A 15,543-nucleotide genomic window follows, 5' to 3' on the forward strand; every position below is an offset into this window, starting at 1 on the left:
CTGGTTAATTTTCATTTTTTTTTTTTATAAACGTCTGTTTTGTAATTTCCGTTAGATAGATTTTCTAATAATACCAACCGTTTAATTGTTTTGATCCATATAGGTAAACAGAAAGTACTATATATTGAATGATTATTTTCTTCACTGAATAGTCTTTTTAAGTATATCAGTGAGCGTAATTCGTCCTGAGCATGCATGACATATGTGCCACTGGACGTTAAAAAACCAACAACCAATCATTACCGGTGTTTGCACTTGAATAAAAACAAATACATTGTATATGTAGATAATACTGGACTTGGCCTGCTTATGCAGATATATTAACAGAATTTGGTTAATGGTTTAATTGAAGAATGTCGCTTGCAGTATATTGTACTAGGTTTGAAAACGGTTAAATACATGTAAACCGTTCATTCGCTAATATAAAAAAATGGGATATGTTTTCACTACAGTCATCGTAAGACATGGCTTCCCTACGTGAAACGAAATAAGAAGATTTTTTATTTTATTTTTCGAAAAACCGTAATAGGCGTTAGTTTAATTACAAACACGAATACGGTCATTCATATCTTTAATAAAGAAAACTATGCAAATCGTTTGACGTTGAAAACGAAAAAGATTGACACACAAATGTTAATATTATATAATTTCTATTTATTTTAACCAGGGAGAGCGACTGTCACTAAATTATGTTTCTGAGATACTCTTTAAATTTATTCACGTCTTTTACGATGTATATTTCAATAACTAATATGAAGATCCCTAAGCAAAAATAAATAGAAAAAACTACGGGACAACTTTAACAATAGATGTGAATAATGAAATAAAGAATGTTCGCGTACATTTTTTTTTACAAGTAAAATGCATTTTTTTAAGAACTCGTATAACAAGCCGGCAAAAGAAGAGACAGTATTTTAATATTTAGATTGATCTTGTTAGCCTTTCATAATTTAAATATTTGTTTATATTACTTGTCTTTTTAAACATTAATTTCAGTCTTATTACTTTTATTTTAAATGCAATAACGAAATAATGTAATGAATAAAACTATTTATAAATAAATATAATGAGTAGTATAATATGCCGATTAATTTTAGTATATTTATTCGTTTCATTTGGAAATTTGAAAACTAGCATAATCGCCAAACAACCAATCAGGTGAGATAGTATCGTTTCTAAACGGAACATGTTTGTTTACACGGAATATACTGATCGATTCGTTCGTTTCGTTCGTTTCGTTCACACACGACTGTGAGCGGAAAAACACGATTTGCCTTCTATGAATGAAATGAGTGGAGAAACACGATTCTGACTGATTTAACTCGTTCGTTCTCATTCCATTCCATTCGCGTGTTCGTTCCGTTTTCGTTCCGTGTAAGAGGGAACGTTGAGTGGTTTAGTAGCTGTACCGAAGGTTGGTGATTTTCTACGGGCATTCCGATTTCCTCCAACAATAAAAACTGGGCGCCACAACATACTCAAAAGTGGCGCTAAAAAGGGGCGTTAAAACAACAACTAAGCCATTTAGCTAACACAATTTCCACGGCACAATTTTACATTTATTTGATTCGAGTTGGTTGATTCAGGTAAGGTTTCTCGATATAATGCTTTTTTTGTTTTTTCCGTGTCAGAACTTGAGTAAGCCTCCGAAACCAAAAAAAATGTTTTAAATTTATAAAATGCTTTGTCTTTCCGCCTTTAATATTTATTCTGATATTTTTTTAAACCAAAAAAGATGTTGCCATTAACGCTGAGCCACTCTTTGTATTGCGTTGTGCAATTATAAGGTGAGTTGTTATTGTTAACCGTCTGTTCAAATGTCCCTCTGTTATATTTCGCTCCTCTTGTATAGTAATTGATCTATTTCAATGAGATTATAAATGTTTTGCTGTGTTTCCTGCAACTTTCTATCTTGATAGTATTGTAGACTTATCATATTTTATATATCCAATGAAATTATTCAATTTTATACTTTTTCAGGTGGGGAATGGGACTACGTTATATTCAGTCTAGCAAGATCATTACCTGATTGTATGATAGAGAAAAATCCGACGTTGGGATGGTGCGCAAAGAATCTTGGTTTAATTACCGACGAACATCAGATCAATGTGGCATTAACAAGAGCAAGGAAGGGTCTATTTATCATAGGTTAGATAATTGTTAACTTATCAGAAATTATAGTCTTAGGAATATAGCAATATATTTTGTATAATAGGAATGAAACGGTTTACAAACCTGTCGTTTGCAATAACATTCAACGATGAAAATGATACCCTGAAAAAAATTAACTTAAGAAATCATTATGATAACAAGTATACTCGCTGAGACATGATAGTACTCATATATAGCTATATTAAGTAGACTTGAAGACAACACAATAGTATTCAGAAGAAATTGATTAACAAATGTATTTTTCTTCATTGTGCGCATAACTTATTTTGCATGTCATAGTAATGCATGCAGTGATCGATGTTCAAGTCAATATAAATCAGTCGTTGAAGGGTTAATGCATTCTTTTAACTTTACATCTATAAAATCATGTAGGATTAGTAAAAAAAAAATTTACTACCATTTTCTTGTTTCTGAATCAAATAAATTTCAATGCATAATTATCTTTATTTCAAATAGGTAATAAAAAATTAGTAAGGTGTCATAATACATGGAAAGATTTGATAAATACATACGATCGAAAAGGATGTGTTATTAATGGGAATGAATATCCATGGCCATATGAACCTCCAACAAGAAAGAAGAAAAGGCCAAAACATAAACATGAAGTCGATAAAGAAGGATATCAACAAGTTTGAAAAGTATGCTAAAATATATAAAATTGAAGTCAATGTCGATGCAGTTGTCACAATTTTTCCTTGGACATATCTTGAAATATTGATAAGACATAAATACAAATGTATTTAACTCTACTAAAATGTGCAGGTTTGTGTGTATATTTGTCACTGGAATCGTTGGTGCATGCATGTATGACTTTGAAATGTAAATTTAAAATTGGAAACATAGGAGCAAATAAGGCTTTGTATTTTGTACTAACATGTTTGTCTTTTTGTATCTATATGCTTGATGTCTCAACTGCTTTTATTACCGATATATGGCACTGAATATCTGTGTATTCAGTGTATACTATTGTAGATAAAATGAATTGCACATGTTACAATATGAGGATTATAGTATGTCATGTTCAGGAATTGTAGACATTTAATGGATCTAAAACAGATTTATTCATGTTATTTGTTATTTTATACAGTTTGTAAAGATTTTAATTGTGTTGTATATTACTGATTGTTATGCCCAATCTACTATAGTAGAAGGCCATTATGTTTTCTGGTCTGTGCGTCCATCCGTCCTTTCGTTGGTTTTTCCGTCCGTCCTTTCGTCCCGCTTCAGGTTTTAAGTTTTTGGTGAAGGTAGTTTTTGATGAAGCTGAAGTCCAATCAACTTGAAACTTAGTACACATGTTGCTTATGATATTTTGATCTTACTAATTTTAAAGCCAAATTAGACTTTTGACCCCATTTTCACGGTCCACTGAACATAGAAAATAAAGGTTCAAGTTTCAGGTTAAAGTTATTGGTCGAGGTAGTTTTCGATGAAGTTGAAGTCCAATCAACTTGAAACTTAGTACACATGTTCCCTATGATATAATATTTTTAATTTTAATGCCAAATGAGATTTTTTTCTACCAAAGTTCATGGTGCATTGAATATGGAAAATGATAGTGCGAGTGGGATATCAGTGTACTTTGGACACATTCTTCTTTATCATGGTATTATCAAACTAATACGACTGAACAGCACCAACCTCATTAAACATATAGACCTTTTAATCCAGTATATTTATAATGTTATATCGAGATGGTTTTTATTGGGTTTTCCTCTAAATGATTACTTTAATTATCTTTGATTTTTGTATACTTGTAAATTTTAAATGTTTGAATCTAATCAAAATTTAAATACTATTGGAGGCTGTGAATAAGGATTGGCTAGCGTTACTAGGTCATCATTCAAATACGATATTATCACCAACATATATTTCTATTAGTTATTTTCAACTTTACCAAATTGGAAACCTAGTTTCGAAAGCAGCACCTAATGCCGTTTTTCATAGATAGGAAAAGGGTGTACAGTACATATATGTCATCATTTCTTAAATGTGCCTGTTTCCTTTCTTAAAAATTGCGTAATATAGTCTGGGGAACGACTTTTTGAAATATCCACTTGACTTAAACATACTCTAATTGATGGGGGCAATTTTTGGCTTTGTTCATTTGTTAAAAAATATAATGAATCTATCTATGCTTGAAGGTGGATTCATATCAATAATGATAGGCTCTTTGATATTTGTATCGTATCATGTCGTATCTAATATCCATATACATGTGCTTTAATTTTGATGAAACTGCTTATGTTAATATTTGAATTATGTAACATATAGCTCAAACAAATACGTTCAATTATATAATAAGTCCATTAAGAAAATTGAAAACCTACATAGTACTGTGAAGTGGACGAGTTTTCCTTAATAACGTCAATTCATAGTATTAGCAGAAAAACAAAGATGCGCATAATCAACATCTTAAGTACTGAAAGCTTGAAAATCAAATAAGATGCAACTCTGTTCATACTTATTGAATTTTCAACAACTTAAAAAGATTCCATTTAAAAAAAAAGAATGTAAATGATAACTGTATTTATTTCGTAAAAGCTTGTATAGCACATGCTGTATTGTGTAACTATAATTCGATAAAAAATGGTTAAATAATGTATTTAGAATACCAAAGGATATGTCTTATTGATATATGCAGATGTAGTTAAATCTATAAAGAATATATTTTATTTTAAAGGAATCATCTTAAATGTATTTTTAGATTGACTGTCCCTCTAGTATCGTTCGACCTATTTTTTTAGTTTATTTTTTTCTAGATGATGTTAATAAATCTTGAATTTATCTCTGTTTACTCTTTATATATAATGTTATTTTATCTGAAATATATCTTTAATCTTTTCTAGATGATTCAATTGTAATTAAATCTTAAATATGTATGTATTATTTATTATATTTTTTTATGAAGTAAGGTATTGTATATATAATAATTATTTTGTTTATTCATGTCAATCATCTCAAATTCCTAGAGGTGTAAGACCATAAATGATCCAAGATTCCATGTCCATTTGAAACTCTATAATTAGTTGAAGAAAAACTTAATGTCCGGAATATCTCTTTCATACTATTCACGTGCCTATCGAAATACATATTAAATAGTGATACATCAAAATTTTGACATAAAATTGAAATTGAGATTGGAAACAGACTACCAAATTTTATTCAATAGATATACATAAGTTTATTATAATACAAATATGTTTTTACCCTTTGGGAATCATCTTACCTATATATTAATTTTGACAGGTCCCTGCCTAAAATGTTTATTAGCATTCATGAGAAGCAAACTTCAAAGACAGTGACACATCCGTCAGTTCGACGGAAGACAGCATTTTTCCGAGGGAGCACAGCATGGCTCCCTGCTGCTTAAGGTTGTTAACTAACACTACAGGGAGATTACTCTGTAAAATCAGCTAAACGTTTTAATTATGTTGTGCTGTTAAGGGAATACTAAGCTTCTCAATGATCAAAATTAGTGTTTTTCAAACTGCTATATAACCAGTGTATTTTTTTCAAATAAAATGGTTGGTTCAAATTTTTTGAAATTTTTATTTTTTTGCATAAGAAATAAGGTGGTTTAGAAACGCACGTCTGGCGTATTAAATTTTTAACCTGGTTCCTTTTGTTGGCTATTAATCGTGTGTTTCTCTGTCCTATATTTTCTCCCATGTATTTGTATTGTAGTCCTGTCATGTAATTATTAATGTAGTTATGATAAACATTGCCATTAAAGTGAGAGGTTTGGCATGCCGCAAAACAAGGTTCAATTTACCATTTATAATCCTGGTAACTTTGATAACTATTTTTCGTAAAATTTCCTGTACCAAGTCAGGAAAAAGGCCATTGTCATATTATAGTTCGTTTCTTGTGTGTTACATTTTAATGTTATGTTTCTGTTGTATCGTAGTTCTCCTATATTTGATGCGTTTCCCTCAGTTTTAGTTTGTAACCCGGATTTGTTTTTCTCTATCGATTTATGAATTTCGAACAGCAGTATACTATTGTTGCCTTTATTTAGTCTTTAATATATCAACGATTATAAAACATGCCTTAAAGTAAAAATTAACCACGTTAACTAAAAATAAAGTGCATTAATATACATAAGCAAACAATTCTATATAACAAAAATGACTATGTACAAATGTAAAAATAGTTTTACGACTCAGTTAATCTTTGTTGAGAATATTTGATAGGAGTTGGGGAAATCTTGATATATCTGCAATACCTATACGATTTCCATCGACCAAGTACTTTGATCATATGATCTTCTACGCGGGCTTTCCCCGCACTAGTTGCGGTACCAGAACTGAATGAATGGCCGTTATACAAGTTTGGGTTAAAACCGCAAAGTTGGAAAAATGTTCTTCAATTTAACTAGAAAACAATTGTCTAGTTAAAGCTTCCTTTTTTTGTGTAATAAAAAGAGGGGCAGATGGAAATCCAATTCAAAATTCAGAATGCCTAATACTTAAATATCTCTTTAATGCCAAAAAGGGCAAATAGAGTTATTTATATTTTAAAAGTTTTATCCCAGGCATAGATTACCGTAGCCGTATTTGGGACAATGTTTTGGAATTTTGGATCCTCAATGCTCTTCAACTTTGTACTTGTTTGGCTTTATAAATATTTTGATACGAGCGTCACTGATGAGCCTTATGTAGACGAAACGCGCGTCTGGCGTACAAAATTATAATCCGGGACCTTTGATAACTATTTACACAACTGGGTCGATGACACTGCTGGTTGACGTTTGTCCCCGAGGGTATCACCAGCCTAGTAGTCAACACTTCGGTGTTGACATGAATATCAATCAATGGGTCATTTGTATAAATTTCTTGTTTACAAAACTTTGATTTTTTTCGAAAAACTAAGGTTTTTCTTATCCCAGTCAAAGATTACCTTAACCGTTTTTGGCACATTTTTGGGGAATTTTGGATCCTCAATGCTCTTCAACTTTGTACTTGTTTGGCTGTATAAAGATTTTAATATGAGCGTCACTGATGAGTCTTATGTAGACGAAACGCCCGTCTGGCGTACTAAATTATAATCCTGGTACCTGGTACCTGGTATTGATTACTAATCCTATCTATTCCCTTCGGAATAGATCAGTTACAGATTCTTTAAGTCTCAGAAAAGCATACTCAATCTTTCAAATAATATCAGATATGCATAAATAAAGGCAACAGTAGTATACCTCTGTTCAAACTCATAAATCCATGGACAAAAAACAAAATCGGGGTAACAAACTAAAACTGATCAGGGAAACGCATAAATATAAGAGGAGAACAACGACACAACACTACAATGTAACTAACACACACAGAAACTCACATGATCTACCTCTTACCAGAAGACATTCTCATCTACTTTATAGCACCTTGTTTTAAAGTTTTGAAAATCAAACACACAACTATGAAAATTTATTTCTGTGGTATTAGACATGCTTATTTAAATTCAGGATATCATAATCCTCTAGAATCGCTTCTTCAATTTAACTAGAAAAAAATTGAAGAAGCTTGTTAAAGGGTAAAATTTATCGACATTCATGACGGTAAATTATCCACATCTCAAAAAGGCAAGAAATGCGACTACGCAAGTTGTTGCTATTAAACAATCAATATATTTTTTATACACGCCCTTTCTCCATCTGAGGCATATTTCTTGTAAAATTGGAAGAGTAATCGGCAATCTAGTTTAAGTTTGTGGGCCTTGTATGCGTTTGACAGATTTAAAAATCAGAGCGAGTCTTGGTCAAAATTCACTACGAGGCGATTCTAGAGGATTATGATATCCTGAATTTAAATAAGCATGTCTAATACCACAGAAATAAATTTTCATAGTTGTGTGTTTGATTTTCAAAACTTTAAAACAAGGTGCTATAAAGTAGATGAGAATGTCTTCTGGTAAGAGGTAGATCATATGAGTTATATGTAATACCATTCAGCAACAAATGTCTAACAAAATGAGAAAAACCTATGTTGTACAAAGATCTGGTTGTATTAACATCAGTCTTCATCGATTCATAATTGTTTGACTGTTTCATTCAACACCACATTACTTCGTAATGACAAAAGCAGTTGTGTGAAGCGAGAGAGTGGAATTTTTCTATCTGTAAACGAGATAAAGCGTCACTTATGTTATTTTTACGATCCTCAATATGTTGTGCAGTTACCTGAAAGTTGTTTACACATATGCACAACGTTAACTGTTGCATAAGCTTAACAATTTCGATACGTTTTGATCAACCCTTTTTAAAAATTGCTGCAGTCGTCTCATTGTCACAAAGAAAGAGTATTTTCTTGCATTTCAATTCTTAACACCATAAAAGAACAGCTACTACTATCGGATATAGCTCTAAAAATGCCATGGATAAAGATGTATCGTTAAAAGAAGTTATTCTTTAGGCCACGTCGAGCAAAACCATTTCCCTTGATAATAGGTTCCGTACCAATTTTGTAGAAGAGGCATCAGTGTATAGTTGCATATCGAATTTAGAAATGAAGTTCTTTTACCTTAGTGGATAATTTTATAAGATATGAAACAATAACATGTAATGCAAAGTCTAAATAGTCTAAAAGTTGAAATAATTCTCTTTCGTACATGTTGACTTTTGAACTATGGAAATTATAGATTTGAAAATTATTTCTTCTCTATTTGTCGGTAATCTGTCCTCTACTTTATCTGTATCTAACACAATACCAAGATATTCAATGCACGTTAGTGGGACCTTGGTTTCGTTTGCCGCAAGTGGAATATTTAATCGATTAAATAGCATGGTCATTAACACCATTGTTCTTTCAGCATCGAACTCTAAAGGGTCAACAGTAAGGAAAAAATATTTAATGTGATTGTGTCACTAGGTAATGTTTTGAATATAGGTAGGAGATTGGTTACATTAGAAGTGTATAATTTATACGATGTTTAATTGTTTATATCGATTGATACATTTGCAATGAAAATTGTTATGTTGATGTCTTTTATTCATAATATTCATGATATCAATGGACGAAGTAGTAGATATGTTTCCTTGTTCAAATATATTGTCATTTAGACCCAGGGGATAAGCTGTTTAAGTCGTTTAATCCAAGACAGTTCAGGTATCTTCAAATTGTTTATGCGATTGCCCGTTTTGTTTCTGCATTGTTTCGAGCTGTTGGATAGATAGATAAAGGCAGATGTGGTGTGAGTGCCAATGAGACAACTCTCCATCCAAATAACAATTTAAAAAAAGTAAACCATTATAGGTTAAAGTACGGCCTTCAACACGGAGCCTTGGCTCACACCGAACAACAAGCTATAAAGGGCACCAAAATTACTAGTATAAAACCATTCAAACGGGAAAACCAACGGTCTAATCTATATAAACAAAACGAGAAACGAGAAACACGTATATATTACATAAACAAACGACAACTACTGTGCATCAGATTCCTGACTTAGGACAGGTGCAAACATTTGCAGCGGGATTAAACGTTTTAATGGATCCAAACCTTCTCCCTTTTTCTGAAACAATAGCATAACATCACAACATAGAAAAACATACGATAAAATATCAATTGGCAGACTTAACTCAATCAAAAAACGTATGATTACACAATGAACGAATACATTTGATCTGCGATATCTGAATACAAATGCACAGTTAAATAAATATTAGAGACAAACATTCATGACCAAAAAACTGACAAACAAATTCAAACACACTGAGAAATATTTAACCAATCAATGTTCACTATTACAATTAATATTGTGGTTGTGTTTACCTATTGTATACCACACTTTGGCTTTGTTCATGTAACTAGAAAAATGAGACCAAATACATGTTCTTTTTGAGAAGCTTAATATGTATCAATTATTAACAATAGAGAAATTTATATAAGGAGCTGGTGTTTTTTAATTTTTATTTTAAACGAATAATTTACAATAAGGTACGTTCGAAGACTGACAATCCACGTGTGGCGACAATGACCTTATGGTAAACTATTGTATATAATTATACCAATTTTAGCGAGTACTAAACGCATATCTGGACAACAGACACACTTCGAAACTCGAAAAAAGGAAAGACAAAACCTCGATTACAAAACTAATAAAAAAAAATAGAAGTGTACTGCTGTCAATAGTCATAAATCGATTAAACCCAAACAAATCTGTGTCATAAGCAAAACCAAGGTAAATGTTAATAATTATTGTCAAACCATATCTTTTACAACTACAATTGTAATTTGGTTTTATATAAAATTGAGAATGAAAATTGGGAATGTGTCAAAGAGACAACTACCCGACCATAGAGCAGACAACATGTGTATATGTATAACTACCTAATGCAACTTGACCTAAACTCAATATGTAGTGAATTCCTCTCATTAAACATGTTTAATGTGTATAAGAAGCTTAATTGATACAATATGAAAAGAGTTTCAAAGTCAAATTAAATTAACAAGAAGATGTTGCTTTAAAGGTTTAAATTAGACACACACAATCCTCAATTTTGAATGCATTGATTTTATGCCCAGCAACAACAATAATTGCAACAAGAATCGTTTAAGATATTTATTTGAATCATTGCATATTATTTTATTAAAACAATATATAGAGCATCACTTTTGCGAAACATTTAAAAAAAAATGCAAAATCACAGGTAGATAACATCGACAATAACTTCCAAAACATGTATATATACTTTGTATTTGTATGTTATAGAAATTCTACAGGGTCAATGCACTAATATCGAGAAATGATATCCCACGTAATCTAGCATATTGTCTTAGCAATATTATGCAATATGGTATACTGCTCGGGCAAATATATTATCAATATTAGAACAGTCTATGTATCTTCCACTTACACACACTGCGAAAATACAAATCTCATAACATTTAAATATGGAATTGTCAAATATCACAATTGTTATGAAAAATCACAGACAAATTCATAAAAAAGAGATTAATAATTATAAAATATCAATTGTCCTAATCACATGAACGGAACATTGTATGTTTTGAGTGAAGTGATCATAAAGAAACTGTTTAACATGTGCATTAGTCAGTACACATGATAAATCAAAAGTTTACTTTTTCACACTTGCAACTGTCCGTACTTCAATTATGCAAAGTGAATTTAATGGCAATAGTTATTAAAACAAATTGTACATCTTACATTTTATCATAATTATTTATGTTAAATCATGTGACGTTCAAACAATCGATTCAAATATATGATGAGCTCATGTTTGTGTGACAATTCAAACTAACTGATAAATAGAACTACAACATATTGTACCATTTTAAGAATTTTAAATGCTCCATTTGTTTAATTTTGCTCTTTCGACAAATGAAATGAATGTGTTATAATTTTTTAAATAGATACTTGATTTAGAATAATTTAATAAATGCATTGATATTTCAATGAACTGTTTACCTGAACTCTCAAATATATCAATGTGTATAATGAGAATAATGACATGGTTCTGATATTAATAATGAAGACATTTTATTAAGTTTTAGTTTTTACGGGGAAAACCCTTCTTTTTTCTTTTTTGTGAGTACTTTTCAGGTGTATACTTAAGATTTATTTTTGTAATATACGTTATGCGTTACTGTGAATGCAAGTTGTCTGGTTACTGCGGTTTTAAAGGATGAGAAAGCATGATAGATAGGGATGTCAAGTTCTAAAGCAATACGTCCTTCCTTGTAGTCGATGTTTACGTTTTCCAATCGTGATACCACCTTTATTTCAACACACAAAAAAATCATGTTTCACATTTTCTTTGTAATTGTGGAAAGTACTTTACACATCTATGATATACAACTCAAAGAGTTAATACTGAAACCGTATAACCGTTAACAAATCATTGTATTAACAGTAGACCAATTGTATCTACTAATATACAACATGTACCAGGCAATATAATATATTTCAAAACCTGCTGAAACAATTTATATTGCAGCAAACCCTATTGAGACACTGATGAAAAATAATATTTAAAAGTAATTTATCACTTTATCAATTATCTTTATAATAAATAAATAGTTTGAAAACATAATGGCAAATTTGGAATATAACCCGTAGCATACATGTGCTAGGAACTAGATAATTTATCAAAATCTTCTTTCCGAAGTGGTTTGAAAAATTTAAATCTAGTTGAAAATGTTTTGTAGTATTCATTTGAAAAAAAATATGCATTGCTATAAATTCATTATTGTCAAAACAATAACAGATAAACGTTTAGCAGAAACCACATTTTGCTACGAATATACATGTTTTCTTAGAATATACATGTAGGACATGTAGGAAGTATTAAATGGTATAACGTATAAAGTTATGAAATCATCCGACGTCATTCAAATGTAAAATGTTTGAGATTATCTGCTGTTGTGCTGAAATTCCGTACAATATTCAGAAATAGCAATTTTTTTAGCTATTGAAACACATCAATATGATTTATAAAAATTAATTAAACGCACAGCAAAACAATGTATAGTAATGTAGAATGAGATATATCTAAGATGAAAGTGTGTACAAATGAGTATATGAAACGAGTACGGTTGCATTGAAATGCAAAATGTAGAAAATGTTTCAATTATAAACCTTTGACGGAAAAAAATATAAACAGATTAGAAATTCCAGGACAAATACATGTACAGTGAAACTTGACTAAACCGAACCCTTTCGGGTCTTGAGATTTTATTCTGTTTTGGCAGGTATTCGGTTTCATAAGGTTCACAATGCATAAAATGTGATATGATTGGTCTCCAGAACAAGTATGGATTAGACAGGTTTCCGGTTTATTCAGGGTTCGGTTTAATCAGGTTTCACTGTACTATGTTATTTCACACTCACAAAGGAAGAGAAGTTGTTACAGGTATTGTATCATATGTTAATAATTATTTTTATTTTTGATTTCAAATGTTTGGTTAAGTTTTAAAATTATGTTATAATGACCATAATAAAGCAGTACAAAAGATGAATGCCTACAAACGGTGCCTTGTGATATGACTATAAATGTCGTGTTTTGTACATTAGATATATATAGGAAGATGTGATGTGAGTGCCAATGAGACAACTCTTCATTCAAATAACAATTTCAAAAATGTAAACAATTATAGGTCAATGTACGGCCTTTAACACGGAGCCTTGGCTCACACCGAACACCAAGCTATAAAGAGACCGTTATTGATTCGTATATGCTTTCGCACCGCATGTTCATTTGTCGTACTACTTGTCAACTCGCATACTACTTATGATCACTTATTACAACTTGCATCACTGTATCAAATTAGCACCACTCAAAAAGAAGAAATATAACAAACTCGGGGAAGAAATGTGTTTAATCAGAGCACCCGTGTCACACAGAGACAGAATTCAAACCATTGAAAAATGCAATGATAATAACTCGCACCACTGAATAGATGTTGAATCATCAGAGATTTCTTGGAGCACCCGTATCACACAGAGACAGAACTTCTTTTCCATCTTTCGAGAAAAGAACAGAAATGCTACAAATTAGCACCATTGAGAAATAATTCAATCATCAGTGTTTTGTGTTGTCTTCTTATTCTTTGATCTATTTCCTCCGTTCTAGGGGCACATGTTTAACACAAAGAAAGACGCTACTCAGTGGATATTTAAACCCCCCAAAAAAGAAGACTGACAAAATTGATTAAAACTATCAACATAATGCTTGGGTGCATAAAAACAGTTTGCGAAACACGAAACCAACCTGTGTATCACCATAAACACTTCAAATAGTCTACAAGCCACGCATGTTTTTCCCCTAGTATATAAACATGATAAACAAGAAACGTTATACAATGATAGTTAGTGAGAGAAATTATAACGATATTTTAAACTGCAATCAAAACACTTACATGGATTGTTATTTTTCTTTACAGTCATTTGCAATGAGTGTCTTAAAAACATAATGTAAGGAAATTAATGAACAAAAATAATGAAAATTGAGTGCATTTTTATATAACAAACTTATTTTTCTATGCCTGAATTTTTTAAACAATTATTACGATCCATAATATATAATCAACAAAATATATTTCTACAGTGAACACTTTGCTTACTAAGTTTCGCATTTTTATTTCAAGGATTGACCGATCGGGGACTTAATAAACAATCAACACAGGTAATGGACCATGTAAAAAAGTGTCATAAAAACATGTTTAACCGGGCGTATGACATTTGCGCCGATTTTGAAAATTTTCATTCTTTCATTTGCGCCGATTTCATTTTTTCATTTGCGCCGATTTTATATTTTTTCCTAATTGGATTTACAGGTAAGTTACAGGTAAGTTTATACTTTTATATTGGCTGAGCACAGAGTATAAAGACAAATCAAGTGACATTGCAATTGGTAAATGGCTATCCCAATGTTTCAGGTTACCATTCCTTTCCCTAAATGAAATTGATGACTGCTTCACGTTTGACATTGTCTGACGCTCCGCTCCTTCTGATGACAAATGTCATACATTCTGAGACAACGTGCAAGTACACATTTCATAACGGTCAACTAATTTCCAAATATAGAAGATGCGAAATCATAAGAAAGGAATATATTAGATGTGTTGCCTAAACATACTCGGCAAGAACATATTTATGATTTGAATGTATTCCGATTTTATGGATTTGAATGCTGCATATATATTTTTAATTCGTCATTTAAGTATAAACAAAGTGCTTTTATCTTAGGTTTTTACTTCTTGAGTTTAAGCAGGAGACAACAGTTTTATACTTGTTATGATTGACAATTCATAACATATACATGTACAACTGGCTAACGGAAGAGGTATTTAATGATAAATGAAAATAACATTACTTGGATGGAGAGTTGTCTCATTGGCACTCATACCACATCTTTTTATATCATTTCACCTGTAATTTACCTGTTATTTACCTTGAAAAAAAATCGGCGCAAATGGAAAAAAAAATCGGCGCAAATGAAAGAAAAAATCGGCGCAAATGAAATGCTGATCGGCGCAAATGCAAAACGCCGGTTTAACCATATTGTGATAATTTCATAATATTACATAATATTACAAAGTTGATATATATATATAAATATATCATGTTTAATCTAAGATTATTCTTTTTTTAAGTTACTAGTCCTATCCTGAGTCAAAAAATTACGCGATTATTGACAAGTTTAAGTAATATTTTTTATATATAACCTGGTTGTTAGGATCCTTGTAACATCAGTCAGTTTTGACTGGATATTGATTGATTTTAATGTGTATACAAATATTATGTGAATGTCTCGTTTCAATCAGTATGTGACACTAAAATGAACAAATTATATTCTATTTCACTTTGTATAAACTTTTTCATTTACACTCAGTTGACACTATCTGCATTTTTTTT

At 31.0% G+C, this 15,543-nt stretch overlaps 1 protein-coding gene across 1 annotated transcript in view; it reads left to right on the forward strand.

The window, feature by feature from the left end:
- LOC139492611 (3'-5' exoribonuclease HELZ2-like) overlaps positions 1–2,926 on the forward strand; it is an 88,424-nt gene extending 85,498 nt beyond the window's left edge. Inside the window, exons 20-21 of the mRNA XM_071280760.1 lie at positions 1,981–2,148; positions 2,629–2,926. Of these exons, the coding sequence (XP_071136861.1) occupies positions 1,981–2,148; positions 2,629–2,807 (347 nt within the window). The 3' untranslated portion in view covers positions 2,808–2,926. The remainder of the gene's footprint in view (positions 1–1,980; positions 2,149–2,628) is intronic.
- Positions 2,927–15,543: the final 12,617 nt, after the last annotated feature.

The sequence above is a fragment of the Mytilus edulis genome, chromosome 10 (assembly GCF_963676685.1).
Source record: "Mytilus edulis chromosome 10, xbMytEdul2.2, whole genome shotgun sequence".
Taxonomy (NCBI): domain Eukaryota; kingdom Metazoa; phylum Mollusca; class Bivalvia; order Mytilida; family Mytilidae; genus Mytilus; species Mytilus edulis.